This window comes from Euphorbia lathyris, chromosome 1, assembly GCF_963576675.1.
Source record: "Euphorbia lathyris chromosome 1, ddEupLath1.1, whole genome shotgun sequence".
In the NCBI taxonomy this organism is placed as follows: domain Eukaryota; kingdom Viridiplantae; phylum Streptophyta; class Magnoliopsida; order Malpighiales; family Euphorbiaceae; genus Euphorbia; species Euphorbia lathyris.
The window spans coordinates 40926098-40945303 of record NC_088910.1 but is presented as its reverse complement, the minus strand read 5'-3'; the positions used below and the strand labels follow the sequence as shown (position 1 = coordinate 40945303).

General features: G+C 33.6%; 2 protein-coding genes across 6 annotated transcripts; one reads left to right on the top strand and one right to left on the bottom strand.

The window, feature by feature from the left end:
* Positions 1-345: 345 nt before the first annotated feature.
* Positions 346-2821, bottom strand: LOC136229472 (protein-L-isoaspartate O-methyltransferase 1-like). 2 transcript variants are annotated; one of them, XM_066018306.1, is made up of 4 exons: positions 2489-2821; positions 1617-1887; positions 1292-1456; positions 346-901 (listed from the first exon to the last, which is right to left on the bottom strand). In XM_066018306.1, the coding sequence occupies exons 1-4, from the start codon at positions 2777-2779 to the stop codon at positions 651-653; spliced, it is 978 nt and encodes a 325-aa protein (XP_065874378.1). In that variant the 5' UTR covers positions 2780-2821; the 3' UTR covers positions 346-650. The 2 variants fall into 2 exon arrangements, with proteins under 2 accessions (XP_065874378.1, XP_065874386.1); XM_066018314.1 differs by having other exon boundaries at positions 2570-2819.
* Positions 2822-10141: 7320 nt separating this feature from the next.
* LOC136229458 (uncharacterized) lies at positions 10142-18971 on the top strand. 4 transcript variants are annotated; one of them, XM_066018267.1, is made up of 10 exons: positions 10142-10335; positions 10487-10535; positions 13589-14049; positions 14118-14324; positions 14444-14566; positions 14791-14828; positions 14926-15076; positions 15152-18145; positions 18249-18319; positions 18468-18971. In XM_066018267.1, the coding sequence occupies exons 3-10, from the start codon at positions 13963-13965 to the stop codon at positions 18700-18702; spliced, it is 3906 nt and encodes a 1301-aa protein (XP_065874339.1). In that variant the 5' UTR covers positions 10142-10335; positions 10487-10535; positions 13589-13962; the 3' UTR covers positions 18703-18971. The 4 variants fall into 4 exon arrangements, with proteins under 4 accessions (XP_065874339.1, XP_065874355.1, XP_065874350.1 ...); XM_066018283.1 differs by having other exon boundaries at positions 10142-10535; positions 15152-17815; positions 17939-18145; XM_066018278.1 differs by having other exon boundaries at positions 10142-10535; positions 15152-15751; positions 15842-18145; positions 18468-18970.
* The last annotated feature ends 235 nt before the right edge of the window (positions 18972-19206 follow it).

Below are 19206 nucleotides of genomic sequence, written 5' to 3'. Positions count from 1 at the left end.
GCATCACTTGCTCTTCTTTTTACTTATTTCGCTTGTTGAACATTTACAGATTATGAATGGATTTGATATCTAATCAGTGCACTTATAATTGTCGAGATAACTAAAATGATGGATAAATATCAAGTTAATTTCTATTGTGGTCCTTATTCTTTGATTACTAATACCATTTTTTCTAGTACCTGTGCATGTAGGCTCATACATTCTCTTGATTTTCCACTGCCATATACATCTTGATGAATTTTCTGTTAGTGTATGTTCAATATACGTTAGAACAAATGAAGAGGATCGACCCATGGTATTACGTTATAGTGGTGTGTATCAATCGCTTTGTGTAGCTATACCATGTCAGGAATTACCACCTCTAATATATTAAAATCGAGGTATAATTAGCCACAAGTTATTTCCTTTGTTTTTTTTTTTTGGTAACAAAATGCCCAAACAGAAGAAACAGAGAAGAGAAGAACTCCGAACTGAACAACTCTGTGGTAATTATTTCCTATACAGACTGTACAAGGACTTCAAAGGTACATATGAGCCCCATATAAGTTGCTAATTCCCTTATCTTTGGTTTGATGGTGGTTGCTAATTCCCTTCTCTACCATACCATAAACTTGATGTGAGAATAGCACATATATCAGGAATCACCAAACTTAATCACCTCGTAGTTGGGCATCCCGACTAGTCAAAGGAACATATCGAACAGAAGTCTCACTGGAGATAATAATGGAACCATCCTCATTCTTGTCGACAACCTTCAGATCCTGGAATACATTACCAACTGGAATCACCATTCTGCCACCAGGTTTCAACTGCTCTATAAGTGCCGGTGGGATTTCTGGTGCTGCAGCTCCAACATGGATGGCATCATAAGGCGCAAATTCTGCCCAACCTTGTCTTCCATCTACCATCATTAACAAATGTGGCTTTCTTAATAAAATATGATTGAAATTTTTAACAAGCTATAGGTCAATTACATAACCAAAAGACCGCAAACAAGCTAAAAAAAATATGAATGTGGAAGCCAAGTAAAGAAACTATGATTGCATGTGATTTGTGCAGGGGGTTTGTTAAGGTATAATGAAAATGATACTTTATTTTTCATGTTTAACGGAGAATATACTCAAAGAGTACCATAGAACTTCTCTATTGTATATGTATATGCAAAGAACCCACGTGGTGGGGACTGTAACTGTATTTATGAATGTATTCATATGAATTTTGAGACTGAAAACCGGCAAAGCAGGGAAGGAAGCTATGTTCTATTCACATTCTGCAAGTGTCAAAAGCATACCACCAACATGCACCGAGAGGGAACCTTCTTTCAGTAATGGAGCTGCTGCACTTCTTTCAATATTCTTGATTGAAGAAGTAACCAGCTCTGGAATATGTTCCACTCCAATAACACGACCTTCACGCCCAACCATTACAGCAAAGCATGCTGTCAAATACCCAGTCCCTACAAAAGAAAAACGCAGAAGAAGCTATGAGTTGTTGTTGACCGCATATAGTATTGCAGCTTCACATAGAACTAAAGAACACCAAAATTGCTATATTCCTCGGATGAACATGGATTGCACAGTCAAACAATGTATAATAATGATGAAAAGGAAATGCACCTGAACCAACATCCAAAGCATGCATTCCAGGTTTTAGATGCTCCTCCAACAATTGGAGACATGTTGCATGCATATGAGGTGCAGAGATGGTGGCATTGTAACCTATTGCCATTGGGCTGTCAACGTAAGCTGGAGCCCCATCTGGTACAAAAACACCCCTATCAATAGTTTCCATTACTTCTTCCACCTTTTTGGAGCTGATCACTCCGTACTGCTTCAAATGATTTACCATTGCTTTGTTCTTGTTGATGCCACTTCCAGCCCAGAATTTCTGTAAAATGCCAAAAGAATATTGAAGTGTAGATTTAGTCCGAATGAAGCTCAATCTAGGTTTAAAAACACGATGCAACTAAAAGAAAGTGCCAACAATGTTAAAGAAGCACCATCTTCCTGAAATAAACAATTGCTATGATAATACTATAATATAACACAATGCATCTCCATAACCACAACAATTTACAGCCCAAATCACAAACTGCATAGAATCTATCTTCTGAAACATGGAGCCTAAATGAGAGCTTTCCGATGCATAACATCTATATTACAAGCGATTGATTATCTTCAAAGGTCCAAGGTGCTCTCGGAGATTAAGCAAATTTGGGCACCATCAGTGAAGTAGCCAGCCCCACTAAAACCATATTATGCATAGACAACTTTACATAAGTTTCCCTGAGCAATACACGCACAACAGAATCCAAATAGGCCGAAGAAGTTGTTTCATAACTCTATTTAAACATTCCGGAAATTATTCGATCCATTTGTAAAACAAGTGTTAAATTTGAAATCTAACTCCAATTCCATTAATATGCTGAAAATGATTACGAAATTAGACAGATAACCCTCAAGATTCGTAGAGAACACACATAAATTACCTTGGCATCAATTCCGTCTAATTTTCGAGGCAAACAATCAAGATCAAAGCAAGTAGAGGAGAGAAGGAAAAAGAGGCATACCTCCATCCTGAACAAAAGCGAGTTACCCGTGAAGAGAGAGCGGAGTTGGTAGGGGAAATGGAAAGAAGAGAAATTAGTAGAGCGGCGAAGAAGAAGAAGGAAATGGTGATGATGGGAAGGAGAAGGGAGAGATGAGTAAAAAAAGCGTTTAAGAGGTGGAACACATACACAGTTGCGGCAACTGTACGCTATAAGTGGAGGAAGAGGCATCTTTAATCTTCTACTTTTCTGGTTTATCCCACCCAGCCAGCCTCCGCTTGCTTTGCTCACTTCCTTCTCTCACTCTCACAGCCTCTCAGCCCATTGGGCTTCTTTCTCGATCTTTCCCGGCCTTTTTATACCTTTTCCAAGCCATATTTTTCTAACACTTTCCACGATTCAAACTAATTCAGATTCGAACTTGATAGATCTCTCGAAAGACAAAATCCTTATTTAATCACAATTGCATTTTTATCTCTAAAATTCAAACTTTAATTGAATAATTAAGCTGATTTAATACTTGAGAATTTCATCTTACAAAAAAGTATAGGTAAGGGTAGGCATACCCACTCCGAATGATTTAAAGTGGAATTTACAAATCACCTAGCAATAAAAACCAAATTTTGACAAGCAGAGATTCAACTCCTTACTACTCGGACTAATCCTCATTAACTACATTTGCGAGATTTGCATTATATTATGTAATAATATTAAGTATATAAAGATTATTAAACACCAGAAAATGATTAATTTTGTTGTACCCTAAAACAATAGTAGATTGTTAGGGGAGAAATCAATCGTAGAGAGCTTGATGATTTTGAGATGATGAATATATTAATAATGAGATTAATAATCTTGAGGTGATGTCTGCTTATGATGAAAGTGTTATTTATAATATTACTGACGTTAAGGTGACCATTGATATCCATATAATGGAAGTATTAATTGTGAGATTAATAACTTTAAGTTGACTATTAATGTTTTTTTTGTTGTGATTAAGATGCAGAGAATCTATTATTGCAAGGAAGATCTTCCCACAAACACTCTACTATTAAAATCAGACAATGTAATACCTATATATCCAAATTAAAATTCATAAATTTATAATTTTTCATCGATGACATACATTTGAATGTAAAGATCAATCATTTCTTTTTCATTTCATCATATCTTGTTGCAATATTATTATTTTGTAATATTAAAAATCCTCAAGCCATTAAAACATGGGCAAAAGTTGAAAGAGAAGTGGTGGAGAGTGCATATGGGTTTCATTTTAATACGACCGCATACTTTCATTTTGCTTTTAGTGTGGCATCATCAACATGTGGATAAGTTTTGCAATCTTCTTTATGATAATCCGGATTATTGGACAGAATCGCCAATGGGACAATTACTTGTGTGCTCAACTGATGAAGCAAACCCCACAAATTGGTACAGGTTGGCTCCGGGAGCCGGCGAAGGAAGGAGGAGGGGTGAATTCGAAAGTTTTGCATTAGGGGAAAGAGTAAAAATCAACCATAATGGTAGACAAGTTTCCATATCAGTTATTCCAAATGAATAATTAGAGAGTAGTTCCCTTAATAGTGCATGAAATAATTTAAGAAGTTTGAAAGCAAAGAGAAATGTGTTATTTTGGATAACTCTAATGGTGTGTTAAAGGAACCAATTTACAATTTAAAATATTGTTCAAGACCCTCCAACCACTAGAAGCCATTTCAAAGAAGTCTCTACGTTTAAGCAAGTCGCTCAAACTGGCGACTCGCTGGAGATAAAATACTGGATCCAAGTTAGATTATTTTAATGATTTTTTGTTTGAAAAATTATTTTAATGATTTGTAATTTTATTTGCGGATAAACATCAATTGAGTTAAATTAGATATTTTTAATGTTTTGTCTCATTGAATTAATTTAATTTTCTCAGATATTCCTCAAAAGGTAATTTTTTTACACAATCCATCTACTTTTTATTTTTTATATGAACACAAACCATCAATTTATTTGCTATATATACACATTTAACAAATATCGTTTCAACTGAATAACCGTATAGATAACAAATATTATTTCTATCAGGTAATAACTTTTATTCCATTAATAGTTTTTATTCAATTAAGAATTATTCAATCAATTATTTTGTTAATACATTATATTAGTTTTACGTTGTAAATTCTCAAAACACCAAAAATACGAACTCCCAAATCTCGATCGCAAATAATTTTCAAAGTTCTATGATTCAACATATTTCATGTAATTTTCAATATAATCCTCATGTTATATTCTCCAATTAAAATTAGGATAAAAAAATTATATTACGGTTTTTTTTAATCTAATTAGTAATAATTCATTATCAATTTTATTATTATTACAAAATAATACTTGATTAAAAGTGAAGAAAATCAAATAATATATGACGTGTGGGACCCATTAAACAAAGTAATTGTGACAAACCATTAGAGAAGATTTTTAGAAGAGTTGTTTTGATGAGAGATTTGTTAGAAATGGGTGAGGTGGAATGGTTGGAGGGTGTGCAACCTTCCAACCATTAGAGTTGCTCTAAATGGGTCGTAACAAAAATGAAAGTGGATACCGTGTCCATGTCCAAAAAAAAAAAAGAATGAATTGAAGGTGGGGATTGGGCTCCAGTAAACCTAATGAGTGCATTTAGTCAAAACTGTCATGGACTGGACAATTCATGTAAATTTTATATTCTTTTGGACCTAGTTAAAGTTCAAAAGGCCTGTGATTGTATTGAAACTATGAACAGAGTAGAGGTGGTAAAAGTACACACGACATGAAATCGAGACGGAATTTTAGTGTTTGAGTTTAGCTTAGTAGGTAATATGTTATTTTTGGATTGACACGAAACTAACATGTAAATTTTTGGGTCGAGTTAAGGTTAATATAGACACAAAATGACACGAATATTTAAAATTATTGTTCGTTTATATTTTTTATGTCACTTTATTAATAAAGATAAAAAAAAGATATTACGTGTAAATATGAATCGAACCTCCTAAATTGTTATAAGCATATTACATGACTTTTCGATAATTAGTGTTAACATGCTAATCTAAAAATGACATAAAGTACTTAAAAATAGTATTATATCTTCTTATATTTTTGTAAGTTATTATTAATATATATGCATAATAAAATTACATGTAACTCGAAAACACGACATCAAATCGACACTAACCCGAACAGATTAATACAATGAAGTTTTTGGATTGGGTTTGGATTTACTCTTTTAACACGAACATGAAATGACACGACACGAACACAATAATTGCCAACTCTAAATAGGAAACATGTGACCCATCTTCCTCTATAATTCATAACAACTCGATAACAATATAAATAGAATAAACTCAGTTCAAGATACACATGCGAATTCATTTTATTACGTTTACACTCCATCTTTTGTTTATGGAATATTTTTCTCTTTATTTTATTCATTCAACATCGTAATTAAATAAAAAGTGACTTCTATTAAAATTAAATTGAGATTCTCCCTATTTTTTGGGGATTAACCCTTTGTTTGGGGTAATTTTTATAAAAAATTACCCCATTGGCCCCATATAGAAAAATTTTCCCTGAAAGGGGCTGTTTCCCAACTAGGGTTACTAATAAATATATATTTTTTTAAATTAATTGCTCATTACGGCGCCAAATTGACAGGAATCTTTAGTGTGGGCAGTGCCTTCACGCCACTGCCACACAAATATAAAAAAAAAAATTTGAAATAAAAAAAATTTAATTTATTATCTAATAAAAATGATAAAAAATTTACAAAATAAATATAAAAAAGTTTTAATTTATTATTTCATAATTGTTAGTAATGCATTAAATATTTAACCTTAACGTTTCAAGCGAAGTGCAGATTTAGCCATAACGTATGAAATTATGTAAATTTAACACTAATGTTTCCACGCAAGATCAATTTTAGCCATACGTTACCGAAAATTTGAAAAGACTTGTTTGACTGTTATTTAGCCACATCAGACCTTTTAAATCAGTTTGTCAAATTTAACACTAACGTTTCCACGCAAGATCAATTTTAACCATACGCTACCGAAAATTTGAAAAGACTTTTTTGACTGTTATTTAGCCACATCAGACCTTTTAAACCAGTTTGTCGGTAAACTGAAGCAGTTTCATACATTTTTTTTGTAACTATATTAATAACATAGTAAAATATTTTAGCCAGTTTAAAAAACTAAACCTGCTATATATATATAAATTAATCACATTTTTTTTAAATTGTCTAAATTTAACACTAATGTTTTCCAGTAATATCAATTTTAACTATACGCTACCGAAATTTTGAAAAGACTTCTTTGAACTTATTTAGCCACATCAGACATTCTAAACCAGTTTGTTGGTAAACTGAAGCAGTTTCATACATTTTTTTGTAACTATATTAATAACATAGTAAAATATTTTAGTCAATTTAAAAAACTAACCCTGCTATATATATCAATTAATCACATTTTTTTTAAATTGTCTAAATTTAACACTAACGTTTCCCAGCAATATCAATTTTAACTATACGCTATCAAAAATTTAAAAAGACTTGTTTGACTGTTATTTAGCCACATCGGACCTTCTAAACCAATTTGTCGATAAATTGAAGCAGTTTCATATATTTTTTTTGTAACTATAAACACAGTAAAATATTTTAGACAAGTTTTTTGAAACTGTCTAAAATATTTTACTATATTATTAATATAGTTAAAAAAATATATGAAAGCGTTTCAATTTATCGACAAACTAGTTTAGAATGTCCGATATAGTTAATTAACAGTCAAAGAAGTCTTTTTAAATTTTCGGTAGTGTGTGTTTAAAATTGATATTACTTGCAAATTGTACAAATTCAATCAATATTAGTATGATTTATATATAATTTTATTTTTATAAAATAATAAATTAAATTTTCGATAGCGTCTGGTTAAAATTAACTTCCTTGAAAACGTTAGTGTTGAATTTGCACAATTTCATACGTTATGACTAAATTTACACTTCACTTGAAACGTATACGTTAAATATTTAGTACATGAAAATATTTAGTGCATTAATAATATTATTATATAATATATAATTTTATTTTTATAAAGTAATAAATTAAATTCATTTTTTATTTTTTATTTTTTGGTAGAAAAGGAAAGGAAAGCAAAGCAAAACAAGCAACTACACCGGGATTAGCCTAGGAAAGCTAACCTCAATCCTATCCTCTAAAAGAAGATGAGAAAGAGCGATAGGGAGAACGGTAAGGGTAGAAACAATTCATTTTTTATAATTGTTTTATCAATTTTATTTTTATTTTTAATTTTATAAAATATTTTTTTTTATATTTGTTGGGGTAATGGCAAGCCACTGCCCCACTTGTGGACAGGAAGATTCCTGTCCACAAGCCCATTACGGTGTCAATGGGGTAAAAAAATTTAAAAAAAAAATGAATAATTAATCCTGGTTGGGAAACAGTCCCTTTTGGGGAAAATTTTCTCAACCAAGTGGAGTAATTTTTTATAAAAATTACTCCAAATAAGAGTTTAATCCATTTTTTGGAACCTAGTGCAATGGGGGTTAATCCCTTAGTTGGGACAATTTAAAAAAAAAATTATCCTTATAGACCTGGTTGGAAAATATTCCCCTAAAAGGGACTATTCCAACCATGATAAAGAAAAACTATTTTTTTTAATATAATTTTAACCGCCTACAGCGCCGTAATGATATGTTGACAGGAATCCCATAAAGGATTCCTGTCAACAACTGGGCAGTGGATGCCACTGCCCAAAATTTATATTATAATTTTTTTTTATATAATAATTTTTTTAAAACTAATATAATAAAATCTTTTGATTCAAAAAAAATATAATAAAATTTTTAAAATTTATTATATTATAAAAAATAAAAACTGTAATATTAGGGATAAATTTGTATAATTCATACCTTAGAATTAAATTTATATTTCATTTGAAACGTTACGGTTAAATATTGGGTGCATTACTAACGTATGAATTGTGTAAATTTAATCCTAACGTTTCAAGAGAATTGCAGATTAGCCCTAACGTATGAAATTGTATAAATTTAACCTTAACGTTTTAAGCGAAGTGCAGATTTAACCTTAACGTATGAAATTGTGCAAATTTAACCTTAACGTTTTCAAGCAAAATCAATTTTAGTCACGCGCTACCGTAAATTTGAATAGACCTGTTTGACTGTTATTTAGCTACATCGGACATTCTAAACCAGTTTGTCGATAAATTGAAGCACTTTCATACATTTTTTTTAACTTATTAATAACACAGTAAAATATTTTAGACAGTTTAAAAAAACTAAACCTGCTACATATAAATGAATCACAAATTTTTTTGAAATTGTCGAAAATATTTTACCGTGTTATTAATGCACTAAATATGTTTTTTAATAATGCACTAAATATTTAACTTTAACGTTTCAAACGAAGTGCAAATTTAGCCGCAACGTATGAAATTGTACAAATTTATAGGGTTAATCCATTGTTTAACTGTCATTTAGCCACATCGGATCTTCTAAACCAGTTTTTCTATAAATAACAGTTAAACAAATCTTTTCAAATTTTCGTTAGCATATGGTTAAAATTGATCTTGCTTGTAAACGTTAAGGTTAAATATTTAGTGCATTACTAATAAAAAAAAATATTTAATGAATTACTAACACAGTAAAATATTTTAGACAATTTTTTTTTAAAAAAAGCGATTAATTTATATGTAGCAGGTTTAGTTTTTTTAAACGGTCTAAAATATTTTACTGTGTTATTAATATAGTTAAAAAAACTGCTTCAATTTATCGACAAACTGGTTTAGAAGGTCTGATGTAGCTAAATAACAGTCAAACAAGTCTTTTCAAATTTTCGGTAGCACGTGGTTTAAATTGATTTTGCTTGAAAATGTTAGGGTTAAATTTGCACAATTTTATACGTTATAGCTAAATCTGCTATTCGCTTAAAACGTTAGGGTTAAATTTATATAATTTCATACGTTAACGCTAAATCTGCACTTCCCTTGAGATGTTAGGATTAAATTTATATAATTTCATACATTAATAATGCACTAAATATTTAACCGTAACGTTTCAAACAAAATACAGATTTAGTTCTAACGTATTAAATTACACAAATTTAACCTAATGTTAGACATAATTTTATTTTTATAATATAATATAATAAAATAAAATTTAAACATTTTATTATATAAATTATTATATAAATAATTTTTTAAAATTTATTTAGCCACTGTCCAGTTGTTGATAGGAATCATAAGGATTCCTGTCAACATACCCATTACGGCGTCAATGGCACCATAATGGATAATTTTATAATAAAAAAAATTCTTTTACATGACCATGGTTGGGAATAGCTCGTCGTAGGGGAATATTTTCCAACCAGGTCTATTAAAGTAATTTTTTTTTTAAAATGGTCCCAAATAAGGGATTAACCCGTGCAATGGGGTCTTGCACACTCCGGACCCACCCAGCAAGTGCCAACATCATCAGGTGTTATGTTTATATAATACCTTATCCTAAAAATAACTCGCGGCGTCTGTTTCATTTTTAGCATAGAAAAAGTAGGAGAGGAGAACGGACGACGAGGACTACTATTATTTGTTATCGGCGATTCTGTCATGGGAAAATACTAATACAATCTTTCTTTCCCGATTTACTTGTTCCTGTTCTGTTTGGAGTCCAAGTCCACCATTGCCGTCGATTTAGCTACTGTTACTGCTACTCTTCAATTAATTCTTTACTCTGTAAATGCTTTCACTCATCAATTTATTTGTTATAAAACTAGGATTTCTCCTGCCTCCATTCGAATCTTCATTAATCCCTTTCATGCCTCTCTGCTTAGATCTTCTCCAAACGTTACTCTTTTATGTTCTAACTTCGGCATCTACATTGCAGCTATTTCCATTGGAAAGTTTTTTCCCCAATGCCTCTTCTAAACCAACAGGTATGGTCTTATAGTGTAACTTGTTTAATTGGTTTGGTTTTCAATTAATATTCAAATGTCTGTTAACATCAGTTTTTTCTATGTGGTAAATGTATGTTGGTTGCTTGAAGTTTGGTCTTTTGCTTTTCGGTTTGTTAGATATATCAATTTTTGGGAACGTTCAATTTGAGAATTAATGATTTTCGTAACTCTTTCTAACAATGTTACAGAACATTTTCAATGGAGTATAATGAAAAGTTTAATATACGGAGCACTTATCAACCATCTTGCTTAATTCATTAAGCTTTTGACTATTTGTATGTATATATTTTTAATAAAATAATATGATAGGTTTAATTAATTGGTGTATACGTTAGGATCGAGTGGTTATAGAGTTTAACCATTGAATTTAGATAATTTAATAGAATGAAGTTTATTAAATGAATGATGTGTCATGTATATTGAATGGTTGATATTGAATGGTTGTAAGTATGAGCCATTACAGATGCTCTTGGTCATTCTCTTATCAGAATTAAACTCTTTGTTTCTCAATTTGTTTCTCTTTCTCATTTGGATATATTGATGATAAGAAGAACTCTCTCCATCGACTGACTGAAGTTGCTCCCGTTTATTTTGGTTGAGGCGTAGATAACGGCTTGCTTTCCAACAGAATTTCTGTCTGACTCTGATATTGTATAGTGGGATCAATTGCAGGGATATGTGACTTCCCTTCTAAAACTTTCTCTTGATCCTGTCTCAATTCAAATTGCATGTGAAGACCATAATAAAATTGAGCCTTTGACATTTTCGTGGAAAAATGTTCTTCATGTAGTTTAGTCTAGAAAGCATCATGCAAGCAACACAACAACCTATCTGCAGAATTTTTGGTTGTTAATTCAAGAAGTTTTAATAAGCAATCCTGACCTTCCATCAATGATGAGAAAAATTTCATGGGTATTATTAACTCAGCTGCCTCCTTTTGATATTTTGGCCTGTATGCTTTTACGGGCAGGCTGTAACGATATTTTGTTATTCTTTTTATAATATAGTGATACGGATTCGTAACGATAATGATGATTTTGATCTTAAATCAAGAAAGAATCATCTAGGATATAAATGGGACGGGGTTTCCCCATCCCCATAGGTCACCCATCCCATGGGGACGTGAATTCCTGATAAGGATCTCCATGGGATGGGGATGGGGATAATTTTGTCCCCCATGACGGTGATGGTGAAAGGTATCCTCGCCCCCGTGGGAATCCCCGTCCCAACGCTGTTAATCCCCAATGGGGATCCCTAATTATTCCCCGTAATAATTGGTTTTTTTTTTAATGATTTAAGTACATTTAGTTAGATATTTGGTAATAATTGGTTTTTTTTTATGATTTAAGTACATTTTAGTTAGATATTTGGTTGTTTTCAGTTTTTAGTTTTTTTTATGATTCGGAAAATTTGAGAATGATTGTTAATACTTGGTATTATTAGCCATTGTTTCTTAAACGTTTTCTTCTTTACTGTTTTTTTTTAACATAAACAGTGATTTCTCATGGAGAATAGGGATAGCGTTTTTAGAACATCTATAAATGGGGATCCCTGTGGTGACGGAGATTCCCCGCAGGACGGGGATGGGGATAAGTTTGTCCCCGTTTAGCTCGCGGGGACGGGAATCCCTGTCTAGTTGGGGAACGGGGATGGGAAATGCATTCCCTGCCCCGCCCCGTCCCGTCCCGTTTACATCCCTAACCATCTCTTCACTAGCTAATACTAGTAGGAATTAATCTCAAAAGTTGAAAACCGTGCTTCCAAGAGGAAATTTGAGTTTGATAGATTAAAGTTGTTTATCCTTACAAAGAGGATGCTTAAATTTCTCTCTAAACTAGGTAAGAAAAGACTCAAAAACCGTTACTAGAGTTACAAGTTTGAACTACACTAATAGGGGTAAAATATGAGGAATTAAGCTAATGGCAAAACAGCAAATAGGTCTAAATGGCAAAACAGCAAATAGACCTAAATGACAAAACAGTAAATAAGCTGAAACAGATTGATGACAGTTTGTGGCAGACTTGTCTTCTTTGGCCACGAAGTTGGGCCACACGGCGTGTGGCTTAGACTTGGGATAGTCACACGGGTTTGGGGGGCTTCAACTCGGCGTGTGGGAGAAGTCCTCTTGCGCCGCAATTGTTATGTGTTGCACCACGTGTGAAGAAAGCTACACCTCGTGTAAATTACTTCAAAATTCATAAGACTCCACACGCCGTGTGAATTACTTCAAAATTCCCGAGACTCCAACAAGCAGTCCACACGGCATGTGAAGGTCTGACACGCGGTGTGGTTCCTTCCCTGTGAAATCCTACTGCAGTTATTGGGTCACACAACGTGTGACTAACATGCCGTGTGAGCTCCCCTACATGCTTGGCTTGGTTTGTATGGTCATCACATAGTTATTCAATTCTCTTTCAGGTGGCATTCAAAAGCTTTTTGTTCGGTTTTATGCACGCAAAGGTTATAGATAACTCTCATTTGGTAGAGGTTTGCATGTCCTTAGGATTGCAAATGACATGTATGCTTTTACTAGAAACTTCTATCTTCCCTTTTATCATTTACCTTGACACTAGTTAGAATACAAGTGAGGCAATAAAGAATGTGAAAGTCTTGAAGAGAACTGAAATTCTTGAAGTCATATTGGATGATGATTTTAGTCACTATATTGAAGAGAAATCATTGAAGATTAAAGTTCTTGGGCAATGAAAGTTTAAATGGGAGAGGCTGATTCAAAGTGAACTTATTGGAAACCTAGTTTATATTATAAACTTCATTTGGGAAGTTAAAAAGAAAAATATAATGACTCAATTCAATTTAAAATTATCGGAAGCCTATTATTGACAGTACAAACTCGCTGCTTCGATATAAAACTACAATTTTTGTTGTTGATGTAGTTGGACTTGACTCTATGTCATTTGATTCAAACTTCAAACTTGTTTTCATCTCTTGGATTGGAGTTCGAGTTCTTCTGTTGCGAAGGTTTTAATTTAATCTACAATAACCAGTAATTTATTTAATCTTGCACTTAACAGAGTAAAGAAATTACTTGAAGAGTACGAGTGGTGAATTCGAGGATTTGGACTCCAAACAGAACAGCAACGAGTAAATCGGGAAATAAGATTGGATTTTCCCATGCCAGAATAGCCGATTGATATCACCTTGAACAAATAATCACAGTCCTCGTCTGATCTCCTTGCCGTCATCCTTCTCTACGATGACAAGCTAGCTAATCTTGTCTCCTTTAATTAATTAATCAATCTCTTCTTTGATTAATTAATTAATTATGTCCACTTTCCACCTTTCTTCTTTCTTACTTCACTATCTTTCAGCTTCTCATTACCCTCTTTGAACAAGAACAAGAAAAAGAAAAAGAAAAAGAAAAAGAAGAGAAGTTCCAGAGAGGGAAATGTTCAGATTGCACAAGACTAAGCATTCCCCTGTTAAATCAGGGGAAAGAATTAATTTCAAGTTTTCTCACTTTGAAGCACTTCAGGTACATATACACGTTAATTAACACCTTTTTTTAATTAGTTAGAAGGAAATTATTTAATGAATTTACAGGTTCCAAAAGGATGGGACAAGCTGCTTGTGTCAATAATCTCAATGGAGACTGGAAAAACTGTAGCAAAATCTAGTAAAGCAGCTGTCAGAAATGACAATTGTCAGTGGAAAGATTTTGTGTCGGATTCTATTTGGATTCCAAAAGATGATCAGTCTCAATCTTCAAAGGAGGTTGAAGGTTTCCCTTATAAGCTTGTGATTTCCATGGTATTTATATTCTAATTATAATTTTTTTCTCTAAAATATTTTGTGGGTACAGAATAATTTTCTATTTTAATGGGCAAAAATCTAGCCTTTCAATTATATTTTTGGTTTTCATATATAAGGGATCAGCTAAATCCGGCATCCTCGGAGAGGCAGAAATGAATATGGCAACATATATGAGTTCAAGTGATTCCTTCCCAGTTTCATTCCCATTGAATAAATGCAGCCATGGGACCATTTTACAAGTGAGTTTTTAGTTGAATTAATTAGAGTTTATCATGGTAAATTAAAGCTTAATTAATTATATAATTAGCTTTAATCATATCTGATTATAGAAGTAATTACTAATTGCCACAATGTTCAATTAGAGTTCTGGAAATCATTAAGTAATAGGTGTTGGTCATGATAATTTAAGGCTTAATTAATTAATTAATTAGCTTTAATCCTGTTGTGATTATCTAATTTGCAGCTTAAGATTCAATGCTTGAATCCAAGAATAAACCTTAGGTTAGTTCATACCATTGAATTTGTCTAATCTTCTAATTTTCTTCTCTTTTGAGCATTCAAGATTGCGTTCAATGTGTGAATGATTTTTCTTTTCCAGGGATGATGGTTCAAAATCAGCGAAGGAAGGTCGTGATGTAAGCTCTGGTGATCCAGAAATTAAGTCTGGAGATTCTGAAAATACACTTGTTAAGAGTGCAAGTTCTTACTCTAGTAAAGATTTGAGCTCACATCAACAAGATGATGAAAAGGTTTTTTCTGTCTTCTTATTGACTTAATGTCATGTTCCGGATTTCTGACTGATTCCATTCGAATGTTTCAATCAGGGAGGAGGGAAAAGAGCACCGGAGGAAGCTAGTTTCAACTCTTCAAGTTCACATCACAGCTATAACTCAGCCGAAAGTTCCATGGAAAAGGAAAAAATTTCCCCTCCAAGCAACTTGAATGGTGTCAAGGACAAACTAATGGCAACACAAGACTCAACTACCTCTCGAAACGGTGTGCCTCGGGGAAGTCCGGATGTTGGCAATGCTTCTCAATCGGATGATTCATCACATTCTGAAAACATTTCGCAGGATGATCCTCAGGAATTCGCTGCAGCTTCCTTGAAAATTTCAGGTTCTTCTAAGAACTTACTTGAAGCTGCAGAAGACACAATCGAAGACCTTCGAAGTGAAGCAAAGCACTGGGAGAGGAATGCCATGAAGTTGATGCTTGATTCGGAGATATTGAGCAGACAATACTCTGAACAGTCCAAAATCCAGGTAAATTTAGATATGGAACTCTCAGCTGCCTGCGCAGAACGTGATTGTTTGCAAAAGGAAGTCGAACATTTGAAGCAGTTGTTGGAAAAAGCATCAGCATCTGAGGATCGGGCAGTTCAGGAAAATGGTCTTGCCAATGTTGTAAAGGAAATGGAAAATGAGGTCAGGTTTTTGAAAGAAACTAATGATAATCTTACTCTGCAGTTGCATAGGAGTCAAGAGTCAAATGTTGAGCTTGTTTCTGTGCTTCAGGACTTGGAAGAAACCGCCGAAAAGCAAAAAGCCGAAATAGACAGTGTCCAGGGAAATGTAGACAAGAACCAGGACTTAATCCTGCAGGTTCAACAGCTGCAGGAATCAGAGAAGAATTTGTGCGCGAAAGTACAAGAACTCGAAAATGCACTGGAAGGGCGAAATCAGTGCTTACAGAATGGGAGTTTGAATCATCAATCTGTTTCAGAAAGCCGAAATTCCGTAGGAATGGAATCAACTGAAGGAGTCAATGAAAATCTGATTAACGAAATCGAATTGCTAAAAGCTAAACTGCAGGAGCTAGAAAGTGACTGCCAGGAGCTGACAGAGGAAAACCTTGAGGTCTTGCTCAAACTCAACAAAATTAAGAAGAGTTCCGCCGAAAATGGATCTTTGACCAGTTCCGTTTTGGAAGGGAACAATCATGAATCCCAAATTCATGAGGTTGAAGAGAAAATGAGTAAGATTGAAGCTGATCGCCATCATGAAATTCAAGAACTACGGAGTCAGAAATCTGAGCTGGAAGGTAAAGTTACAGAACTGAACCAAAAATTGAGTGGAGAAAGAAAGGAGGTAGAAAGACTCGAGGTTGATCTGGTATCGAAACAAAAGGAGATTGGCAATCTTAAAACTTGTCTGACTGAATTAGAAGAAAAGCTTTGTGCTCTTGGGAACAAAAAGGGAAAACTAGAGTACAATGTGGAAGTTGTTACAAAAGAAAGTGATACTGCCACGAAATGCCTGACTGACTTACAGAATGATATGATGGTGCTTAACGGCAGCGTGAGTACTCATGTTTCTGCCAATAAAGTTCTTGAGAGGAAATCTTCAGAGCTGAAAGACGGTAAACGAGAACTGGAGGTTCGGTTATCAGAACTTGAGCAGGAAAATGAAGAATTATCGGCTTGTATGTCTATGCTGGAAGCTCAAATTCAGAATTTGACAGATGATAGGAAGTCCATAGCATTGGAACTACACGATTCCAGATCCAGTTCTGTTACTCTTCAAGATGAGATTGCAAGATTGAGGCATGAGATGCGGACTCAAGAGACAGGCGCGAGGCAAAAGCTAGAAGAGATCAATAGTAGGTGGTCAGAAGATCAAGAAGAGCTCAAAAATCTCAGGAATACAAATCCAAATCTACAAGCTTCTGCTGATACTCTCATGAAAAACTGTTCTTCACTTCAGAACTCGGTTCGACAGTTGAGAATGCACAACCTGGAGCTGCAAGAGCATTGCGACAACTTGGAGGCGAGACTGAGCGCAACACGAAGAAACTTTGCTGATTGCTCGAAACGAGTTAATGTTCTACAAGAAAATATTTGTTCTTTGGTGGAAGAAAGTACATTGAAAGAAAGAAGCCTAACTTCAGAACTCGACACACTTGTCAAGGAAAATGACACACAAAACAACAAAATTATTGTGCTGGATCAGATGCATACAGAAAAGACTGTTGAAGTCGAGAATCTTCAACAAGAACTCGAAGACCATAACAGGAAACTTTCTGCAACTCGAGACGAGAAAGAGAGACTAGTTTCAGCTTCCATGAAAGAAGCATCTGATTTACGGAAGAATATAGCTAAGCTGGAAACAGAGCTCAAAACCGCACAGATCGAATCCAAGGTGAACATTGAAGACCTGATGGATGAACTTGCTTCTTCCAAACAGAATCAGGAAATGCTGAAATCTGAAATGGCGAAAATGTCCAATTTATTGGAGAATTACAGATCATGTGAAGAAAAGTTCAAGACTACCCTTAATAGTCTTGAACGCAAGCTTACAGTTTTGGAGTGCGAACACCAACAACTCACAGAAGAAACTACGAAACTGAATGCTCAGTTGCTGAAAATGGTGGCTTTGGAGAATGAAGTTCTGACTTTAAGGAATGAGAAACAGAAATTAGAAACTTCACTGAATCTAAAGTCTAAAGAAGGCGAAGAGCTAAAGATAGAGAAGAGTTCATGCATCAAAAAGGTAAGCGAACTGCAGAAGTCTTTTACTGAATTAGAAGATTGCAGACATGATAAATTCATTTTGGAAGAAAGAATTGAAAAGCTGGAATGCAGTCTAATTGAGAACGATCCTTTATGCAAACAGGACACAGAACTCAGAAAAGAGCTCAGCTGGATCAAGAGATCAAACAAGCAACTTCAACAGCAGATACTACAACACGAGGAAGAGAAACAAAAGTTCAAAACAAGAACTCAATCCCTTGAAGAAGAGTTGATCTTGATGAAAGAAACGCAAAGAAATCTTAAGGACTCAAATAGCTTAAACTCGCCTAATTATCAACACCGAAGAGAAGTATGCAACTACATTCTAATTCTTCATTTTCGATCTCAAAGAGCCTGATACCATTTTCAATCTCTTACACATCTGATCTGATGCATTTTCGTTTTAATAACAGGGTGATAAGCTGCTGGATGATGAACATTCCAAGTCAAAGGAATCAAACGCATTTAAAGTTCAGCTTAAAAGGTAAGTAAAACAAACAATTCTTGTCCAATTATGCATTTTGCAGTCATGAAATTGAAGAAACTGATAATAGTTCTGTAACATTCAAAATCTCTATTTCCATTCGAAGAGAACAACTTTGTTTGACAACTGCAACTGGGTTTTGTTTCAGGCTGACATCTGAGAACAGGAAAAGTAGAACAGGATCTCCAAGAAAATCGAAAGGAGAAGTCGAATTCATGGCAAAAGAAAAATTCGAACGAACAAAATCGTCATTAGAGACCGAGTTAAGAGAACTTCAAGAAAGATATTTGGATATGAGCCTCAAATATGCTCAAGTAGAAGCTCAAAGAGAGGAGCTTGTGATGAAGCTCAAGGATAACAATAATGGAAGGAGATGGTTCTAATCTAATTAGTTCTTAATCAGTTTTTAGATATGAAATTAAAAAAAGAAAACAATAATAATGATACTTTTTCCATTGTTGGTTGGTAGATTTTCAGTTAGATGAATCAATGAGAAGGGCTGATTCAATAAAAGCAGATTACAGGAATGTTTCAGACACCATGCTTGTGTTAGTGCTGGAATTAAGGATCAAAATGGCATCCAAACTTACATGTTAATTTATCCTAAATTGAGTTTAATCAGTTTTCGAGTTGGTAAATTTTGAAAAATTTGTCCAAATTTTATAAATTTTTAGTGTTAAAATTAATTGTATTTGGATCAAATTGTAAAGTGCATTAAAATTAATTGTATTTGGGTCAAATTATAAAGTGCACCGACAGTCATTAAATTTTGAATCTATTTTACTAATTCATTTTCTTTTAATGAAATCATTAAACCTTACATTTCAAATGAACTCATTCTTATCAATTTATAGGGAAAAACTCAATAGAGCGTTGACATAGAACAA

Bases quoted from the DNA above. Each gene is read 5' to 3' on its own strand.
- LOC136229472 (XM_066018306.1), bottom strand. From the start codon at position 2,779: ATGCCTCTTCCTCCACTTATAGCGTACAGTTGCCGCAACTGTGTATGT. The intron at 1,888-2,488 runs GTAATTTATGTG...GGCATTTTACAG, and splicing joins TAGACGGAATTGATGCCAAG to AAATTCTGGGCTGGAAGTGG. The intron at 1,457-1,616 runs GTGCATTTCCTT...TTTCTTTTGTAG, and splicing joins TGCTTTGGATGTTGGTTCAG to GGACTGGGTATTTGACAGCA.
- LOC136229458 (XM_066018267.1), top strand. From the start codon at position 13,963: ATGTTCAGATTGCACAAGACTAAGCATTCCCCTGTTAAATCAGGGGAA. The intron at 14,829-14,925 runs GTTAGTTCATAC...TTTCTTTTCCAG, and splicing joins AATCCAAGAATAAACCTTAG to GGATGATGGTTCAAAATCAG. The intron at 18,146-18,248 runs GTATGCAACTAC...TTTTAATAACAG, and splicing joins ATTATCAACACCGAAGAGAA to GGTGATAAGCTGCTGGATGA.